Here is a 15,850-nt window from a genome sequence, read left to right as displayed (position 1 = left end):
ATTTAATAAAAAAATAGACGGCATTAATGAAAAACGCCATGGTACAACACATTATTAAATTCGAAGTCTTAAAAAAAACCTAATACATAAGAACTCAAATTAAATTACGGATAAAATTCAGAAATCATTTCTACAGTTAGAAGCATTGGTAATGGTATACTTTCTCCCAACTTTCTCAATTTGGGCCGTTGGCCCAATACAGTCTCCCAATTTATGAGGTCTCTCTCGAGTCTCTCGTACCGACCCTATTCCCAACCGTGAGAATAAGTTCCCCCACTACCCACAAACATGGCGTAAAGCTCAACTACACACCGGCCGCTCTGCTACCATCTTTCTCTCTCCCCTCAATCTTCACAGAAAGCCTTCAGCTTTCATTGTCGCAGACCCTGAAAATGTCTGGTGGGTTCTTCAGGGTAAGTCGAATTGTATCGGATTTCGACTCAATTAACTAACCCAGATCTTCTAATTCAGAAGCTCTAATTTTGCTGATTGATTTATTTGGATTGTGTTTGTTCAGGGTACGTCCGCCGATCAGGACACTAGGTTTTCCAATAAGCAAGCCAAGCTACTGAAATCTCAGAAATTTGCACCTGAATTGGAACATTTGGTTAGTCTCTTAATTTTTTTTTGTTCGAATATAATCGAAATTTGAATTTGCATATAAATTTTGTTAATTTTTGAGAATTGGGTATTGCTTAAGAGTTGTCGAAATCGGGCTTGACCAACTGGTGTGGTTAATTGTGGATGAATTATGTGTTGTAGGTCGATATGTCGAAGGTGAGTATGGATGTTATGCGCCCGTGGATTGCTAATCGGGCAACGGAGCTTCTTGGGTTTGAAGATGAAGTTCTTATCAACTTTATTTATGGTCTTTTGGAAGGAAAGGTAATTTATTGCTTAGCTGGTAGGTTTACTGTTAATTATGGCTTTTCGTTAGTGCATAAGTATGTCTAGTTAATAATGAGGGTGAGCTATATGATTTCCCATAGTGATAAATGTTGTCATGGCCCTTCACCTAGATGTCAACTTGTGTTCATTTTGATTATTTATTGGTAAGATTTGTTGGTATGAGATCCCTGGGTCTGTGCATTTGTGGTTAATAGTTATGTTGTTTGAACTGCATATGTTTGCTACAATTTGTAGGTGAATGGGAAGGAAATTCAAATATCGCTTACCGGATTTATGGAGAAAAATACTGTGAAGTTTATGAAAGAGCTTTGGACGCTGCTTATCAGTGCGCAAAACAATGCTAGCGGTGTACCTCAACAATTTTTGGATGCCAAACAAGAAGAAGCACGGAAAAAGAAGGTTATTATATTTTCAGTGTCAAATCGTGTTCCAAGTCTGTTGAGATGATACAGCTTTATTAATGATATTGTGTTATGGATTCTTGCAGGAGGAGGCAGACAGGTTTGCAAACGAAATTCAGAAAAAGAAAGAGAAGGAGAGGATAGATCAACAAGAGATGTTGAAGATGGTAATAATATTTCATGCTGGAGTTCCATTCTCTAGAGCTGGGTCGTTTTGTTTTAACTTCTGTTTGTGTTTTCATGCATTCAGCTAGCTTCTGCAATTATTTGGGTTCATTCCTTTTCCTCAAACTACTGTAGGAAGGAGGGGCTGGTAAGAAAGCTAACAATGCTGCATTGGAGCCAAACACAAAGCATATGTCACCAAGGGATTCAAATGATCGTTATGAGGATGAAAGAGGAGCTGAAAAGAGGAATGGTGTGAAGGCAAGGAACAAGTAAGAAATTTGGAATTGTTTTACCATTCATTAGTGTTGTTGTTACGTGTGCTGTATAACTATGCTTTGCACTTATGCTTGACAGACTTTTCTGTGCATGGGAATTGTTGAATTGTTTCTTTTCGGTACTAGTAACCATTTGTCTAATCATACTATGCTTCCTTGTTCTTCAACTATATGGAATACTGTAGCCATATTGTTTTGTTGTCTACACAATTCGATGTGAAAGTTCTCTCACTTCTTTTGTTAATTTTATTGTGTAGAACCCATAGTCGTTCTAAAGATTATATGTGTAATCTCCTGCAGGGTTTCCAGATCTCCAAATTCAGAAAATTCATCTTTGTCTCCTCGGTGATTATCTTGACTATCATCTTCCGTCATTAATCTTAAATATACTGCTTGGTTGCTATAAGCAAATAAAACTCTTGTAATTTATTCTCTTCTGGTTTAAATTTCCCTAGCCGACCTCACTTAGTGGGAAAAGGCTTTGTTGTTGTTGTTTGTTGGTTTAAATTTCCCGTTTTGATTTTCATTTCTTAACTAGACTAACATTTTTTTTAGATATTCCATTTATCAAGAGTTTCTCATGTATACATTGATAATTCAATTTCGATTTCTTGGCTTTTTTGCGTCTCACAATAATTATAATTATTTAGTGAAAGACACCGATCACGAAGTATTTCCAAGTCGCCAAAAGCATCGAGACGATCCATTTCTTCTGAAAGTGATCGCTCTCCACCAAGACGGCCTATTACAACTGTTCGGAGGCATTCACCTGAGGGTTCAATCTCCCCAAGAAGAAGATCACCTTATTCCAGGCAAAGATCTAGATCAAATTCCCAACAAAGATCACCCTCTCCGTATCGGCGTAGAGTACGTTCTCCATATTGGCGTAGACCCTCACTTGTCAGGCACCGCAGATCACCCTCACCTGTCCGGCGCCGCAGATCACCCTCCCCTGTGCGGCGCCGCAGATCACCCTCCCCTGTCCGGCGTCGCAGATCACCCTCCCCTGTCCGACGCCGCAGATCACCCTCCCCTGTCCGGCGCCGCAGATCACCCTCCCCTGTCCGGCGCCGCAGATCACCCTCGCCTGTCCGGCGTCCCAGATCACCCTCACCTGTGCGGCGTCGCAGGTCGCCCTCTCCTTTGCGACGTTGCAGATCTCGCTCACCTGTGCGTCGCAGATCACCCTCACCTGTACGACAGTCGTATCGAAGATCCCCATTGAATACACGGGATCGGTATGTGTCTCCCTTGCAGCATAGGTCACCAGTTCGTAGCAGGAGGTCACCAACTCCTCCGCATAGGTCTCCGTCTCCACATGATCAAAGTTCATCTCCTATTCAGCATGATTCCCCTTCGCCAATCAGGAGAACATCAAAGCTTCAAAGATCTCCCTCACAATCTCCTCAAGAAAGAACCAGGTTTATATAAGTCTGTTTTTTTAAGAATTCTGTTTTTTTTTTCCTGACCCATAGGCTTATGTTTGGTGCATTGCATGCCAGATTTAAGCTCATTAGAAGTTCTGTAGTGGTACTCATTTTGTGAGATTAAGTTATCGAGAGCTTTCCTTGTAGGGACTTCTGTTGCATATTGTCAATTAGTTCTTAGCTACCTGTTTAGATATTTTTTTATAAGGCATGTTGAGAAAAACAGCGATTTTATAAAAACCAGTGTTTACAGGTCCCTTGAAAAAACTTCTTCCGTGCCACACCGGTCTAGCTCGCATGGGTCATTGCAGAGGGAATTAAAGAATGGGAATGATTCGCGTAAAAGAGAAACAGATTTCTTGCCATCACCAGAGAGGTCTCGCATACTCTCAGAATCTCCACCAGGCGTAAGAAGTTCTAGTGAAGAAAGGAGGTATACATTTTGGCTGCTTATTTGATTCATATGATCTCACAACGTTAGTCTTTGATTATTTTGTTAGTTTTGTACTTACTATTTCATGCTGCATTAGAAGAAGTTTGTCTAGCCCAGATGAGAGTCCAGTTAGACGACCAAGGGAGCAAATGACACGTAATGTTAGCTCAAGTCCTCCAAGGAAACTAAGAGAACAACAACTTCGTCGTGGAAGTCCAGACACAAGTGAAGAGTAAGAACTGAACTATACTAGGTTCATTTGAATTTGAAAATTTATCAGAATATCGTGATATACTCTTTGTTATCATTTATCATGGTATTATTCAATTCAAAATAAATAAATTATCATAGCATTAGAATATTTTCATTCTTTCAATTTATCTTTACTAATTTTGGATTTTGTGGTGTGGTATCAGTAAGCCGAAAGTTTCTCCTGCTAAGGTTCGTAACAAGGAAGAGTACTCTAAGAATCGCCTGGGTAATAAGGACTCCAGAAACAAAGAGCAGGAGATGAAGAGGTAAATATGCCTGCAACACATTTTATAATGCATATATGATTTTACTTGGATGCACTTAATTTGTAGGTCTGACATGGTTACACTCCTGACAGTGGGAAATCTTCTGGGAGGGGGGTTCCTGAAAGTCCTGATCAACAACAGTCTCCGACCATATATAAGGACTCTCTACATGGTGAGACGCAAAATCCCGATGATGGTAGAAAGTCTGATGAAAAGAACCGCTCTCATTCAAAAAATTCCAAGGACAGTGATAGGCATCGTAAACCTGGATCTGTGCATTCATCAGTTGAAAAGGTTGATCATGGTAATCGAAGTGGTACTGTTGAATCTGGTTCCGAGGAAAGTGAAAAACACAGAGGTGGGGATAAGGGAAAAAGAAAGAATAAGAGATCAGAGAGGCAAGAAGTTACTTCAGAGGACGATTACAGCAATGATTCTGAAATAGACGAGAGGAAGGATGCTAAAAGGAGAAGGAAAGAGGAAAAGAGATCAAGGAAGGAGAAGAAGCGCCGAAGACGCGAGGAGAGACGTCACAGAAAAGAAGAACGTCGTGCAGAGAAGCTGAAAGGGAAGAATTACAGTGGTGCTTCTGCTTCAGATTGTGAACATGTAGGCAGGAGGGAGCTTCATTCAAGTGACAATGAAGAGACGGAGGCTATTCAGAAGAAACTTGAGATTGAGTTACGAAAGAAGGCTCTCGAATCACTTAAAGCAAAAAAGGGCATTAGTCATTAAATTTGTTGCTGTGTTTGGATACTGATGTTTAAACTTTTCAATTATATTAAGCAATAACATTTCAGATTTGGTATGAGTATAATTTGTTTGAATGCGAGTATTTCTATGTTTTTATTACTGTTTAATGTAATCTGTGTTTACTGCTGGCAGTTTAAGTGGATAAATGAGGATTTCCTGAGCTATTCCCTTGAGTTCAATTTTATGCAGACCTTGCTGCTAGATTTTCTGGTAATGGTTGTCTTTTGTGAATTGTGTATATGCTTTGTTGTTTTATAGGATGTCATCATCATATGGATATGGAGTATTGGCTTTTGTCTGATTTTGATTTTGAATTGGGTTTTAGTTCTAGTTTTTTTAATTGTCGAACACTTGATTAAATTTTGTATTTGGGCATTGTTAGCTTGTTTGATGTGCAAAGTTGGTTATAATTTTGGGTAGAATTTGTTCTGGCAGTATGATTGGTTTACATTATTTGTTTCTTACAACGTAAAGAACCTGAAGGTCTTGTCTGTTTCATTGATGAGCATTTACTAAAACTAGCTTCCTGGTTAATTGGTAGATGAAATTTATGTCAACTAGGTGTGAACTACTTGAGCAGATCATGTGCAGATTCACATTTTGACCATTGATTCAGGTAAGCTTTTCTATGCCTTTATGGGCTTTTTTAGAGGAACAACTCAGTGTCTCTAGGGGAATCCTCTTTCTACCTCTTTCAATCTAATAATCTCTCTCTTTTCCCCTCCTAGTTTGTATATTGTTGTTTCTTTCTTACTTCATATGTGTTTAAATTTTAAGGTTGGCAGCTTGAGAGTTGTTCCTGGGACTAATTTATCTAAAATTGTCCATGGTGCTGTGGTCTGGATTTGTCCGGTCCTGATGTTGATACCAGCTATAAGGTTGATTGGGATGGTAGTCGCATTTAATTTTGATAGGAAAATTTGTTGCTTGGATAATATTTTTCTGTCGTTGGGCAGTACTGTTGAAAAATTGTGATTTTAATTGTTCATTTAGACATATGGTATGTGAATCTTTGGCTGCAGTTTTTACTCTCATTTCCTTTCAATAGTTAGTCATAAGTATTTTCTGCATCTTGGCATGGATTTCTATTCATTTTCAGAACTACAATGACACATCTATTTTGATGTATTACCGCCATTTGCAAAAGGATTTGTTTTGCGGTATATGATTAACTTTGAGGGTGCGAGATGATTTCCGTTGCTAAAGTAAATAGTTTGTTACCGTGGATGCTAGTAGTCTATGCTTAAGAAGCTTAAGAATTAGCATTTAAATAGCAAATTGATAGTGTGAGTTTTGTTGGAGATGTGAAGCATGGAGTTGTATTTGTAACGTGTTGTCTGACTTAAGCACAAGTAGATGCGGCTTATGGTTATGGACTTGGATGCTGATAGCAACCCTCATGGAAGGGGAAGGAAGGATGAGAGCTCATCTGTTTTGTAGTGAAGATCTCGGTGAGCATGCTAGTACGCGAGTATATTTTGCTTGCCAGGTTGTGTTTAGGTTTTAGGTGGGCTTCGACTGAAAATTTGTTTTTGTGTTCCCTGAGTTAATATGTTTTTCTGGGTTGTCCTTTTTGGTTTCCCACCCTCACCCGTCCATCCTTCACTTTTCGCAGGTAGTCCCGAGCAAAACTCCCATTCAATAGGTTGTAATATGTGGCATCCCTAGAAAATTTTCAGGTTATTCAATATTCTTTATTTGATTTACTAGCTTCTTTAGGAGTTCTCCAGCTCCCATCTTTTTTATTTTTCCGTTGATTTTTTAGTGAGTATGGTTGATTGAAATCCTCTGTTTGAATACGATTTTTGTCGATTTTAATCTATTTGTAGTTGTTACCAGTATGGCATGGCTTGATTATTGTTGTGAGGTTGTGCATGCTGCAATACCATTCTGTTTTGTTAGCTTGGATTCCTTGTTACTCCCTAGAATTTACCACGGCTGAATGCCCTTTATGGCGTGCCGTTGAATGTCGCTTTTCGGTTGTTTTGCCAATGAATTAGTCCTGGGTTACATCGACCTACTTGCTTTAGGCTTCGAGTCTTTTGGTACTTCTGTTAAAGAGCAGATAACCTCTCGCCGGAGATTTTGCTCAGTAACTAGGAAAACACACCCGTGTGTTGGCATCTCCGGTGAGAGACATGGTTTTTGCTATCCCACCGGCGTGTTGCCATTAAAGTTCCCGAGATCTCTGCTTGCACACTCTCTTATGGTGCTTCAACGACACTGACAAAATTATGGACATTGAGTTATTTAGACCATATTATGGAATTCAAATCCCCTTCCGACTCTGTCTGGAGGTGACGGACTAAGGAATTCGGGCTGTTCAAGAGAGAGAGATCCGAGTTGTTCAAGGGCTTGGTTTTGTAGGGGCTAGTGGAATGCGCCAATGAGAGAATTTTCCGGTCCATTGGGTCTGGATATATTCGGAGAGGATCTGAATTCCATACTATGCATCCGCGGGCCATCCCTATCTTATTATTTCTTTGGAATGTAGAAATATCATGGCTGTATGTCATTTTCTGGAGGCCGCCATTAAAATCCTTGGTGTCCAATTTTCCTCAAGTAGATAGACCGTGCCACGTGGCGCCGTTTCATTCGCCTGCTCCCATACCCTCCCATCCAGATAATATTCTTGCCCAAGGCTCGTACTGTCCTGGAGCCCGTCATGGATATGCAAAAAATCTGAAGTGTGAGGGAAAGAGCCACTCTTTGCATCAATGGCTCCAACTCTCACTTCCAATTCGTTTCTTCTAACCTCCACACCCAATCCATCAAGAGCAACAAACCTCAAGAACCCGAGGCTCTCGGTCTTCGCCAAGAGGGCAGGACCCTTGTGTGCGTTTCGGTTTGGTAAGTCCGGGGACGATGGTTCAGTGTCGGACGAAGGACAAGCTGATGGCTCCACCAATTCCAGCCCTTTCCGGTTTAATTTCGGCAAAATGCCCGACGTAAAGTCTTTGGTCCCCGTTGTGAGTCGGCCTTCGTTAGGTCTGTCATTCGGGAACCAAAGAGCAAAGGACCCTGGAACTGTGTTTGTTGCTGGCGCAACCGGGCAGGCTGGGGTTCGGATAGCGCAGACCCTTCTACGTGAAGGTTTTAGCGTACGGGCTGGTGTGCCTGAGCTTGGTGCTGCTCAGGAGTTGGCTCGAGTTGCTTCTAAATACAAGGTTAGCTTCTCAAACCAATTTTATGAACAATGTCAGTTGCAACACTTTCGTACCAAACTTTCTAAAATTAACCATGATGATTTTTTTGACGGGAATTATAACGCCTTCTTAAACAATGAAATCAACATTATTCGTATCGATTGCTTTAGTGGTAGAAGACTTATCTTTCGCTATGCAAGCATTTTGTACACTAGATCATATCGAATGAAGAATCAAAACGCCTCAACGCGGTCGAATCCGTCTTCCAAGATGCTGAGTCCATTGCCAAAGCCATTGGAAACGCCAGCAAGGTAGTCGTCACCATTGGCCCTGCCGAGAATGGTCCAACGACGGAAGTCACCCCATTTGACGCCTTGCAGGTGATTCAAGCTGCCCAACTGGCCGGCGTTGGCCATGTGGCGATAATCTATGATGGAAACTCAGTGGGATCATCAACGAACAATGTACTAGATGGCATATCTTCATTCTTCAACAACCTCTTCTCGCAAACTCAGTTGTTGACAGTCGCTGAGTTTTTGCAAAAAGTCATTGAAATGGACGTTAGCTACACCTTTATAAAGACAAGTTTGACGGAAGATTTTTCGCCGGAGAGCTCTTATAACATTGTTATGTCAGCTGAAGGAGGCGGAGGTGCAAACGACTACAAAGTAATGTAATGTAATGTATGCAATATTAGTGTTATGCTTTCGTTTTTATTTTTTGACATTAAACTTTCGTAGTTTGTCCTGATAATATTGAACATTACACAACTAGGTAGCCAAGTCTCAGATTGCAGCCCTGGTGGCAGATGTTTTCTCAAATACTTCCATGGCGGAAAATAAGGTACACAAAACTGAACACGTTGCAGATCACATCTTTTGCCAATTGGGCTCTATCTATCTCAGCCGGTTTGACCGTTGTGATAAATGTGATCGATCAAACATTACTTCTTTTTTTTCTTCCCATATGTATATTCAAAGTTATTACATACATTGATTGGTTACTAGTATATAGTATTTTTCTGTTGGCTTCCCTATTGATTTAAATTATTTATTTTTATGATTGGCAAGGTTGTGGAAGTATATACCGATCCATCTGCACCCATGAGGCCTGTAGATCAGCTTTTCGGGTAGAACCCTAGTCATGTTTTCTTATTCAAAAAATTACTTTATATGGAAGATTTTCTAACTGTGGTGCATGCTTTACTGGCTTTATATAGTACCATCCCTGAGGATGGAAGAAGGAAAGCTTATGCAGAAATGATTGCGAAGGCAAAGGTGGAAGAAGAGGCAATAATAGCTGCTGAGAGAGCCCGCGAAGCAGCTGAGGCGACGAAGAAACTTGAAGAAGAGGTAAAAAAGCTGACCGAGCAAGAAGCTCGCGCCTCAAGTTTAGCTGAAGATGCTCAAGTGAAGGCTGATACTACAGGGGCCTCAATAGATGGCCTTTTGAACAAGGCAAAAAACATTGGCACAAGGATGTCGTGGGAAAAGTTTAGCACACAAGTTGTGGATACAGTTCAAAAGTCCATAGAGACGCCAAAATCAAAAGTGCAGATTGCGACCGTCAGAGGACAGTCAAAGGCTCGGACTTTATCTCCGCAGAAAGCAGTTTCCAAGCCAGTTTCAACTCCAAAACCAGCTTCTTTGAAACCTAAGGAGCAGCCAAAGCCTAAAGCTAAACAAACAGATGCGAAGAAAGAAGTGAGGAAGGTGTTCGGGGGCTTGTTTACGCAGGAAACCGTGTATGTTGACGATGAGTGAGACGATTAATTACTTGCCAAGTAATAGTCTTTTCAGACTATTTTGGTGAAAGAATGTGTAGTAGATTGTGGTGTAATTGAAATTTGGAAGATGTTTAATTTTACACGAGTTCTAGCAAATAATTTTTGTACTGGTTAAAGTCTTTTCTCAATGAATAATGAATTACTCTCTTTCGACTTCTTAATAATCCAAACCTTAATTAAGTGAACATTTGCAAAAACACCATATGAAAAACTAATTGCAGAAACTTATGACCTAAGTTACACTAAACTTAAAGCAGACGCGGTCCGTTTAAAGCACTTAAAACACAAAACTAAAGTGAAACATAACGAAATGATTCAAAACACTTACCAAATGATCCCGGATCAATCTCAAAACTTGGAATACATACGGTGACGTATATATTAAGATCACATTTCCAGTCGTCTGGTGCTGATTGTAAACCATTGAAAGATTTGGTAAGAACTGTTATGCAGAGAGTGAGAGAGAAGAAGAAGATTGGGAGATTTTAGAGAGAGAAGAGATCTTTGGAAATGTATTCTTTCTTGTTAGTTACAACTGTTTATTAAAAGCTGTATTTAATATCTATAGTAGCTTGCACTCTAAGCTACAATCACAACAAACTTAACTAACTTTGTAATCTATTGACACATGTCAATTCCATAGCCATAGGATCTTAATACTCCTAATATCCCCCCTCAAGCTCAGGAGAAGAGAAATTGAGCCTGAGATTGGCACAATGTGTCTGAAATAGTGGTGCAAAGAGCCCTTTAAGTATATCATCAAATTGTTCATTCGAAGACACGAAATGCACCTGCAGTTGCTGTTTTGCTACACTCTCCCGAACCAAATGCACATCAATCTCAATGTGCTTAGTGCGTTGATGCTAAATTGGATTGCAAGTAAGGGCTATTGCAGATAAGTTGTCACAAAAGAGGTGAGGTTTATCAGAAATTGGAACATGCAGAAAAGCCAACAATTGTTTGATCATATCGATTTCAGTTGCTGTAGTCGACAAAGTCAGATATTCAGCCTCAGTTGATGATCGAGAAACAATGTTTTGTTTCTTAGATGACCATGAAATGTGATTAGACCCCAGAAACACAACCATTCCAATGGTTGGTCTTCTATCATTAAGGTCCCCTGCCCAATCTGCATCACTATATGCAGTGACATCCAGTGAACCTTTGACATAATGAATACCACATCCTTGAGTAACTCTTAAGTATCTGAGAATTTTTTTAATAGCCATGAAATGGGACTCCATAGGGCTTTGCATAAATTGACATAGCTAATGCAATGTCATGCCTAGTGAATGTTAAGTATTGGAGGACACCAACCAAGCTTCTATATAATGCAGGGTTATTGTAAGGCTTTCCATCATCTTTGAGTAATATGTTGTAGGGCAAGCATGGAGTAGCACATGGTTTAGACAACAACATTTCAGACTTGGTTAACAAATATGTGACATACTTGTCTTGAGATAGGAATACACCATCCTTCTTCTGCATAATTTGGATCCCAAAAAAATATTGAAGTGGTCCAAGTCTTTTATATCAAATTCCTGAGTGAGAGATTGAATAACCTCAGTGATTGCTTGTGTTGCACTTCCTGTTATAATGATGTCATCAACATATAATATCAAGATCACCACAGAACTGCCAACTGCTTTCACAAACAATGATGAATCTGCATCTGTGGATTTAAACCCCAAAGATGGTAGAAAATTAGTGAATTTCTCATTCCAGGCCCTTGGTGCCTGTTTCAATCCATATAAGGATTTATGTAATCTGTAAACATAGTCTCGATGTTTAGTATCAACAAATCTACCATGTACACCTCTTCGTGCAATATGCCATGTAGAAAGGCATTTTTCACATCCAATTGTCTCAATGTTCAGCCAAAGTGTGTAGATAGGGCCATAACTAATCTCACTGTTATAGGTTTAACAACTGGACTAAAAGTCTCTCCATAGTTAATACCCTTTTTCTTGATTAAACCCTTTAGCCACCAGTCCTGCTTTATATCTCCCAATTGAACCAACAACATTCTTCTTGATCTTAAAGACCCATTTACAACCTACTAAGTTCTTGTGCTTTGGTAGAGGAACCAATGACCATGTACCTTGGTTGTGTAAAGCTGAAATCTCATCTTTCATAGCCTTATGCCATATTGGGGATTTTAATGCAGACTTATATGTTGTAGGTTCAATTTGATTCAAATCAACTCCTCCATTTTCATGTATAGCAGCAAGTAGAGCAATTTTCTTTGGGATGCCACTCTTTGACCTTGTATGCATAGGGTGAAGATTGATTGAAGGAATAGATAAAACCACTTCTAGTTGTGCATGTTGGAATTCAAGTACCACATAGAGTGTAGGAGACAAGGGCTGTGTTGTTGGTGCAGCAATGGATTGACTAAAGCTTGAATCTTCTGAATTTGAACTTGAAACTGTAACTGGAATTGTAGTGGAGTATTTTGAAGCTTGATTGATAACAATATTTGGCATGAAACTAGGTATAGGGACTGAACCTAATTGTGTGGGACCTGGTGAGGAACTCAATGTGGAGTGATTTTGTGGTTATGGCAAAACAAGGACATTATTGTGATCTGGTATTGGAATTTGTATTTGTATGAGTGATGGTAGTGGTGTAGTAGTGACAGAGTGATGTTTGGGAACCAAAGATTGGTAAGGAAACTCTATCTCATTAATTATCACCTGTCTAGAGATATATAAAAAAAATTCTAGATACATCATAGCAGAGATACCCTTTATACTTAGATGCATACCCCAAAAAGACACACTTTGTTGCTATGGGTTCTAATTTGGTGCTGTTATATGGTCTTAACCAAGGGTAACAAGAACAACCATATACCTTCAAATGTTGGATCTTAGGTATTGAATTATGCAGCAATTCAAATGGTGATTTATTGTCTAATGTAGGGGATGACATTTTGTTGATTAAGTATACTGAGGTTTGACAAGCAACAGACCAAAACAAGGATGGTAATGAAGCAGATTGTAACGAAGTGATGGATGTTTCAATAATATGTCTATGTTTTCTCTCTGCTATCCCATTCAGTTTTGGTGTATGAGGACATGACATTTGATGGCTCACTCCTTTATCAAAAAGAAACTTTGGAAATGCTTTACTTATATATTCACCACCATCACTTTAGAGAGTTTTTATGGATGTATGAAACTGGTTTAAAATGAAATTGTAAAAGGAAACAAATGTTGCAGAAACATCATTTTTATTGCATATGGGGAAAATCCAACAATAATTGGTACAATGATCAATGAAGGTCACATAGTACTTGAATCCTTTTAAAGACACACAAGGAGTAGGGCCCTACACATCAATATGTACAATATCAAAAGGTTTTACACACTTTGCAACTGAAGGAGAATATGACAGTTTACTGAATTTACCCTCTAAACATGTTTGACACAGTGAAGGTGTACTATCAGCAACACATGAGACATTTGAAGTTCTTAAAACTTAAGAGATTATTGAATTAGAAGGATGACCTAGTCTCTTACTGATTGTAACTTGTTTTCCAAGAAAAGCTGCAAGTTGCCCTTTATTGATTACTCCATGAGACCTTGGTGAGATGATAAGGTACAATCCATTGTTACATAACCCTTTGTAGAGTATCCTCCATGTGGCTTTGTCATGATTCCAAAATGAAAATGCATTGAAAATCAACCAACAATTATTATCCAAATAGATTTTATGCACATACAATAGGTTTTGAGACATTTTTGGTACATAAAGAATAGAATTAAGCTTAATAGGCTTCATTGGAGTTGTGAGGAGAGTTGAACCAATATGAGAGATGACTAAACCTTCACCATTATTTGTCTAGATTGTCTCATTTGATGGATATGGGGTTGCTAATGTGAGATTATTCAATTCTGAAGTCATGTGATTATTGGCATCTGAATTAGTAAGCCAAACTTGTTGATGTGATGGTGCAAATGGCACTAAGAATGGAGAGTAATGACCATTAGATGTGGTAGCATACATGGCATTCATTGGAGAAGGAGAAGGAGAAGTCTTCTGAAAACATGTTTTTGCATTGTGATATGGATTCCTACATATTTGACAACATGAAGAAACACCTATATTTCTATATCTGCAAGTATCAACAAGATGGTTGTTCTTGCCACAAATTTGACATCCCTGTGATGAATTTGTATTTCTGAATCGGCAAGTAGAGGCCAGATGATTGTTTCCCCACAAATTTGGCAAGTTTGAGCTTGAAAGCCATATTTTTGTGATTTTGGTGGCGATGTACCAAGAATTCCAGGAGCAGGACTTGAATGAAAATTCTTGTTGTTGCTAAATTTCGGATTGAAGTTGGAATTGAACTGATTTCTACACCTATATTTCTATATCTGCAAGTATCAGCAAGATGATTGTTCTTGCCACAAATTTGACATCCCTGTGATGAATTTGTATTTCTGAATCGGCAAGTAGAGGCCAGATGATTGTTTCCCCACAAATTTGGCAAGTTTGAGCTTGAAAGCCATAGTTTTGTGATTTTAGTGGCGATGTACCAAGAATTCCAGGAGCAGGACTTGAATGAAAATTCTTGTTGTTGCCAAATTTCGGATTGAAGTTGGAATTGAACTGATTTCTACCTTTGTTGTTGTTATTAAAAGACTTGTATGCATTAGAGTTGGGACTAACATGATTGCCACAAGAGTTGGAAAAAGACTGATTCTTGGAAGTAAAACCATTGTTTTGTGCCATGAGTACATATAACACAGGTGATGTAGATACATTTTAAAGCAAAGTTTCTTCAACAAGTAGTTGAGATCGAAAATCTTTCAATGATATCACAATCTCACGACCCCTAATCATAGATCTTATTGTATTGAATTCAGCAGACAAACCATTTAGTGTAAGAATCACAATATCATCATCATCAAATAATACATCAGCAACAGTCAAGAAATCTCTTGCCTCTTTAATTTTATGCAAATATATTGTGATGGAATCATTACCCTTCTTTATAGTCTGAAGCTCAAATTTGAGTTGAAAGATGCTTGTTCTTGTGACTGTAGAAAATTGTCTTTAAGCCGAGTCCACAAATCTTTGGAACTAATACTGCCAATTGCCCAGGAAATTGCAGTAGGAGACAAAAGTTGTAGTGATCAACTGCATTAATGCTTTATCATGCATCTTCCAAATCTTGTATTCATTTGATAGAACCCTTATGGTAGAATCACCAGATAAGACTGCAGAGTTATCAAAAGATTCTTGACTGAACTGGGCAAGATAGGGTGTTGAACCATCCACAAACCCCATTATGCTATGACCTTAAAGAAGTAACTGCATTTGGAAATGCAAGGCCAAATAATTGAATCATCCAATTTCATGTTTATCGAGCTGGAAACAGATGAAATCAATGATGTGATTGGAGATTGGAGAATATGTACGTAATTGAGAAGTTGTCACCATTGTTGCAGATTGTGATGAAATCGCGAAGTAATCTTGACAAAAAACAAACCACAAACATTTGGTGTGTACACTTTGTAGAAAGCAGAATCAGAAGAAAGGGTGAAGACGAAACACCCAAATTTACCATAAAGAATCACAGTATTACAAAGGAAACTTGAGATGTTAACGGACGCAGATGAAACCAAGATCGAAGAACTGTCAAGTTGCTATGCTTGTTCCGATTATGATACCATGTAAACCATTGAAAGATTTGGTAAGAACTGTTATGCAGAGAGAGAGAAAGAGTAGAAGAAGATTGAGAGATTTTAGAGAGAGAAAGAGATCTTTGGAAATGTATATTCTTTCTTGTTAGTTACAACTGTTTATTACAAGCTATATATAATAGCTATAGTAGCTTGCACTCTAAGCTACAATCACAACAAACTTAACTAACTTTGTAATCTTTTGACACATGTCAATTCCATAGCCATAGGATCTCAATACTCCTAACACTGATTAGGTGCCACTGAACTCAAGGAAAATGTTTTATTAGTCATAAACATTATGTTATACAGTTGGCTCTTCCATATCAATATCTTATAATGCA

General features: G+C 38.8%; 2 protein-coding genes across 3 annotated transcripts; both read left to right on the top strand.

Moving 5' to 3' along the window:
* The first annotated feature begins 235 nt into the window (after positions 1-235).
* LOC126616821 (uncharacterized) lies at positions 236-4,942 on the top strand. Of its 2 annotated transcripts, none has more exons than XM_050284949.1 (12): positions 236-413; positions 518-607; positions 763-885; positions 1,144-1,308; positions 1,397-1,477; positions 1,611-1,747; positions 2,054-2,098; positions 2,404-3,174; positions 3,434-3,613; positions 3,714-3,845; positions 4,030-4,131; positions 4,224-4,942. In XM_050284949.1, exons 1-12 carry the CDS (start codon positions 393-395, stop codon positions 4,864-4,866), a joined length of 2,490 nt encoding a protein of 829 aa, XP_050140906.1. In that variant the 5' UTR covers positions 236-392; the 3' UTR covers positions 4,867-4,942. The 2 variants fall into 2 exon arrangements, with proteins under 2 accessions (XP_050140906.1, XP_050140905.1); XM_050284948.1 differs by having other exon boundaries at positions 237-413; positions 3,711-3,845.
* Positions 4,943-7,279: 2,337 nt separating this feature from the next.
* LOC126616822 (protein PLASTID TRANSCRIPTIONALLY ACTIVE 16, chloroplastic-like) lies at positions 7,280-9,963 on the top strand. Its single transcript, XM_050284950.1, has 5 exons — positions 7,280-8,051; positions 8,246-8,698; positions 8,805-8,873; positions 9,101-9,159; positions 9,250-9,963. Exons 1-5 carry the CDS (start codon positions 7,602-7,604, stop codon positions 9,791-9,793), a joined length of 1,575 nt encoding a protein of 524 aa, XP_050140907.1. The 5' UTR covers positions 7,280-7,601; the 3' UTR covers positions 9,794-9,963.
* Positions 9,964-15,850: the final 5,887 nt, after the last annotated feature.

This window comes from Malus sylvestris, chromosome 3 (assembly GCF_916048215.2).
Source record: "Malus sylvestris chromosome 3, drMalSylv7.2, whole genome shotgun sequence".
Classification (NCBI taxonomy): domain Eukaryota; kingdom Viridiplantae; phylum Streptophyta; class Magnoliopsida; order Rosales; family Rosaceae; genus Malus; species Malus sylvestris.
This window is presented reverse-complemented; position numbering and strand designations above follow the sequence as displayed.

What these genes read in the sequence shown, in the direction of transcription:
- LOC126616821 (XM_050284948.1), top strand. Translation starts at nt 393, where the DNA reads ATGTCTGGTGGGTTCTTCAGG. An exon ending in TGTCTGGTGGGTTCTTCAGG is followed by an intron (nt 414 to 517) that starts GTAAGTCGAATT and finishes GTGTTTGTTCAG; the next exon opens with GGTACGTCCGCCGATCAGGA. An exon ending in GGTGTGAAGGCAAGGAACAA is followed by an intron (nt 1,748 to 2,053) that starts GTAAGAAATTTG and finishes AATCTCCTGCAG; the next exon opens with GGTTTCCAGATCTCCAAATT.
- LOC126616822 (XM_050284950.1), top strand. Translation starts at nt 7,602, where the DNA reads ATGGCTCCAACTCTCACTTCCAATTCGTTTCTTCTAACCTCCACACCC. An exon ending in GAGTTGCTTCTAAATACAAG is followed by an intron (nt 8,052 to 8,245) that starts GTTAGCTTCTCA and finishes TTTGTACACTAG; the next exon opens with ATCATATCGAATGAAGAATC. An exon ending in CCTGTAGATCAGCTTTTCGG is followed by an intron (nt 9,160 to 9,249) that starts GTAGAACCCTAG and finishes GGCTTTATATAG; the next exon opens with TACCATCCCTGAGGATGGAA.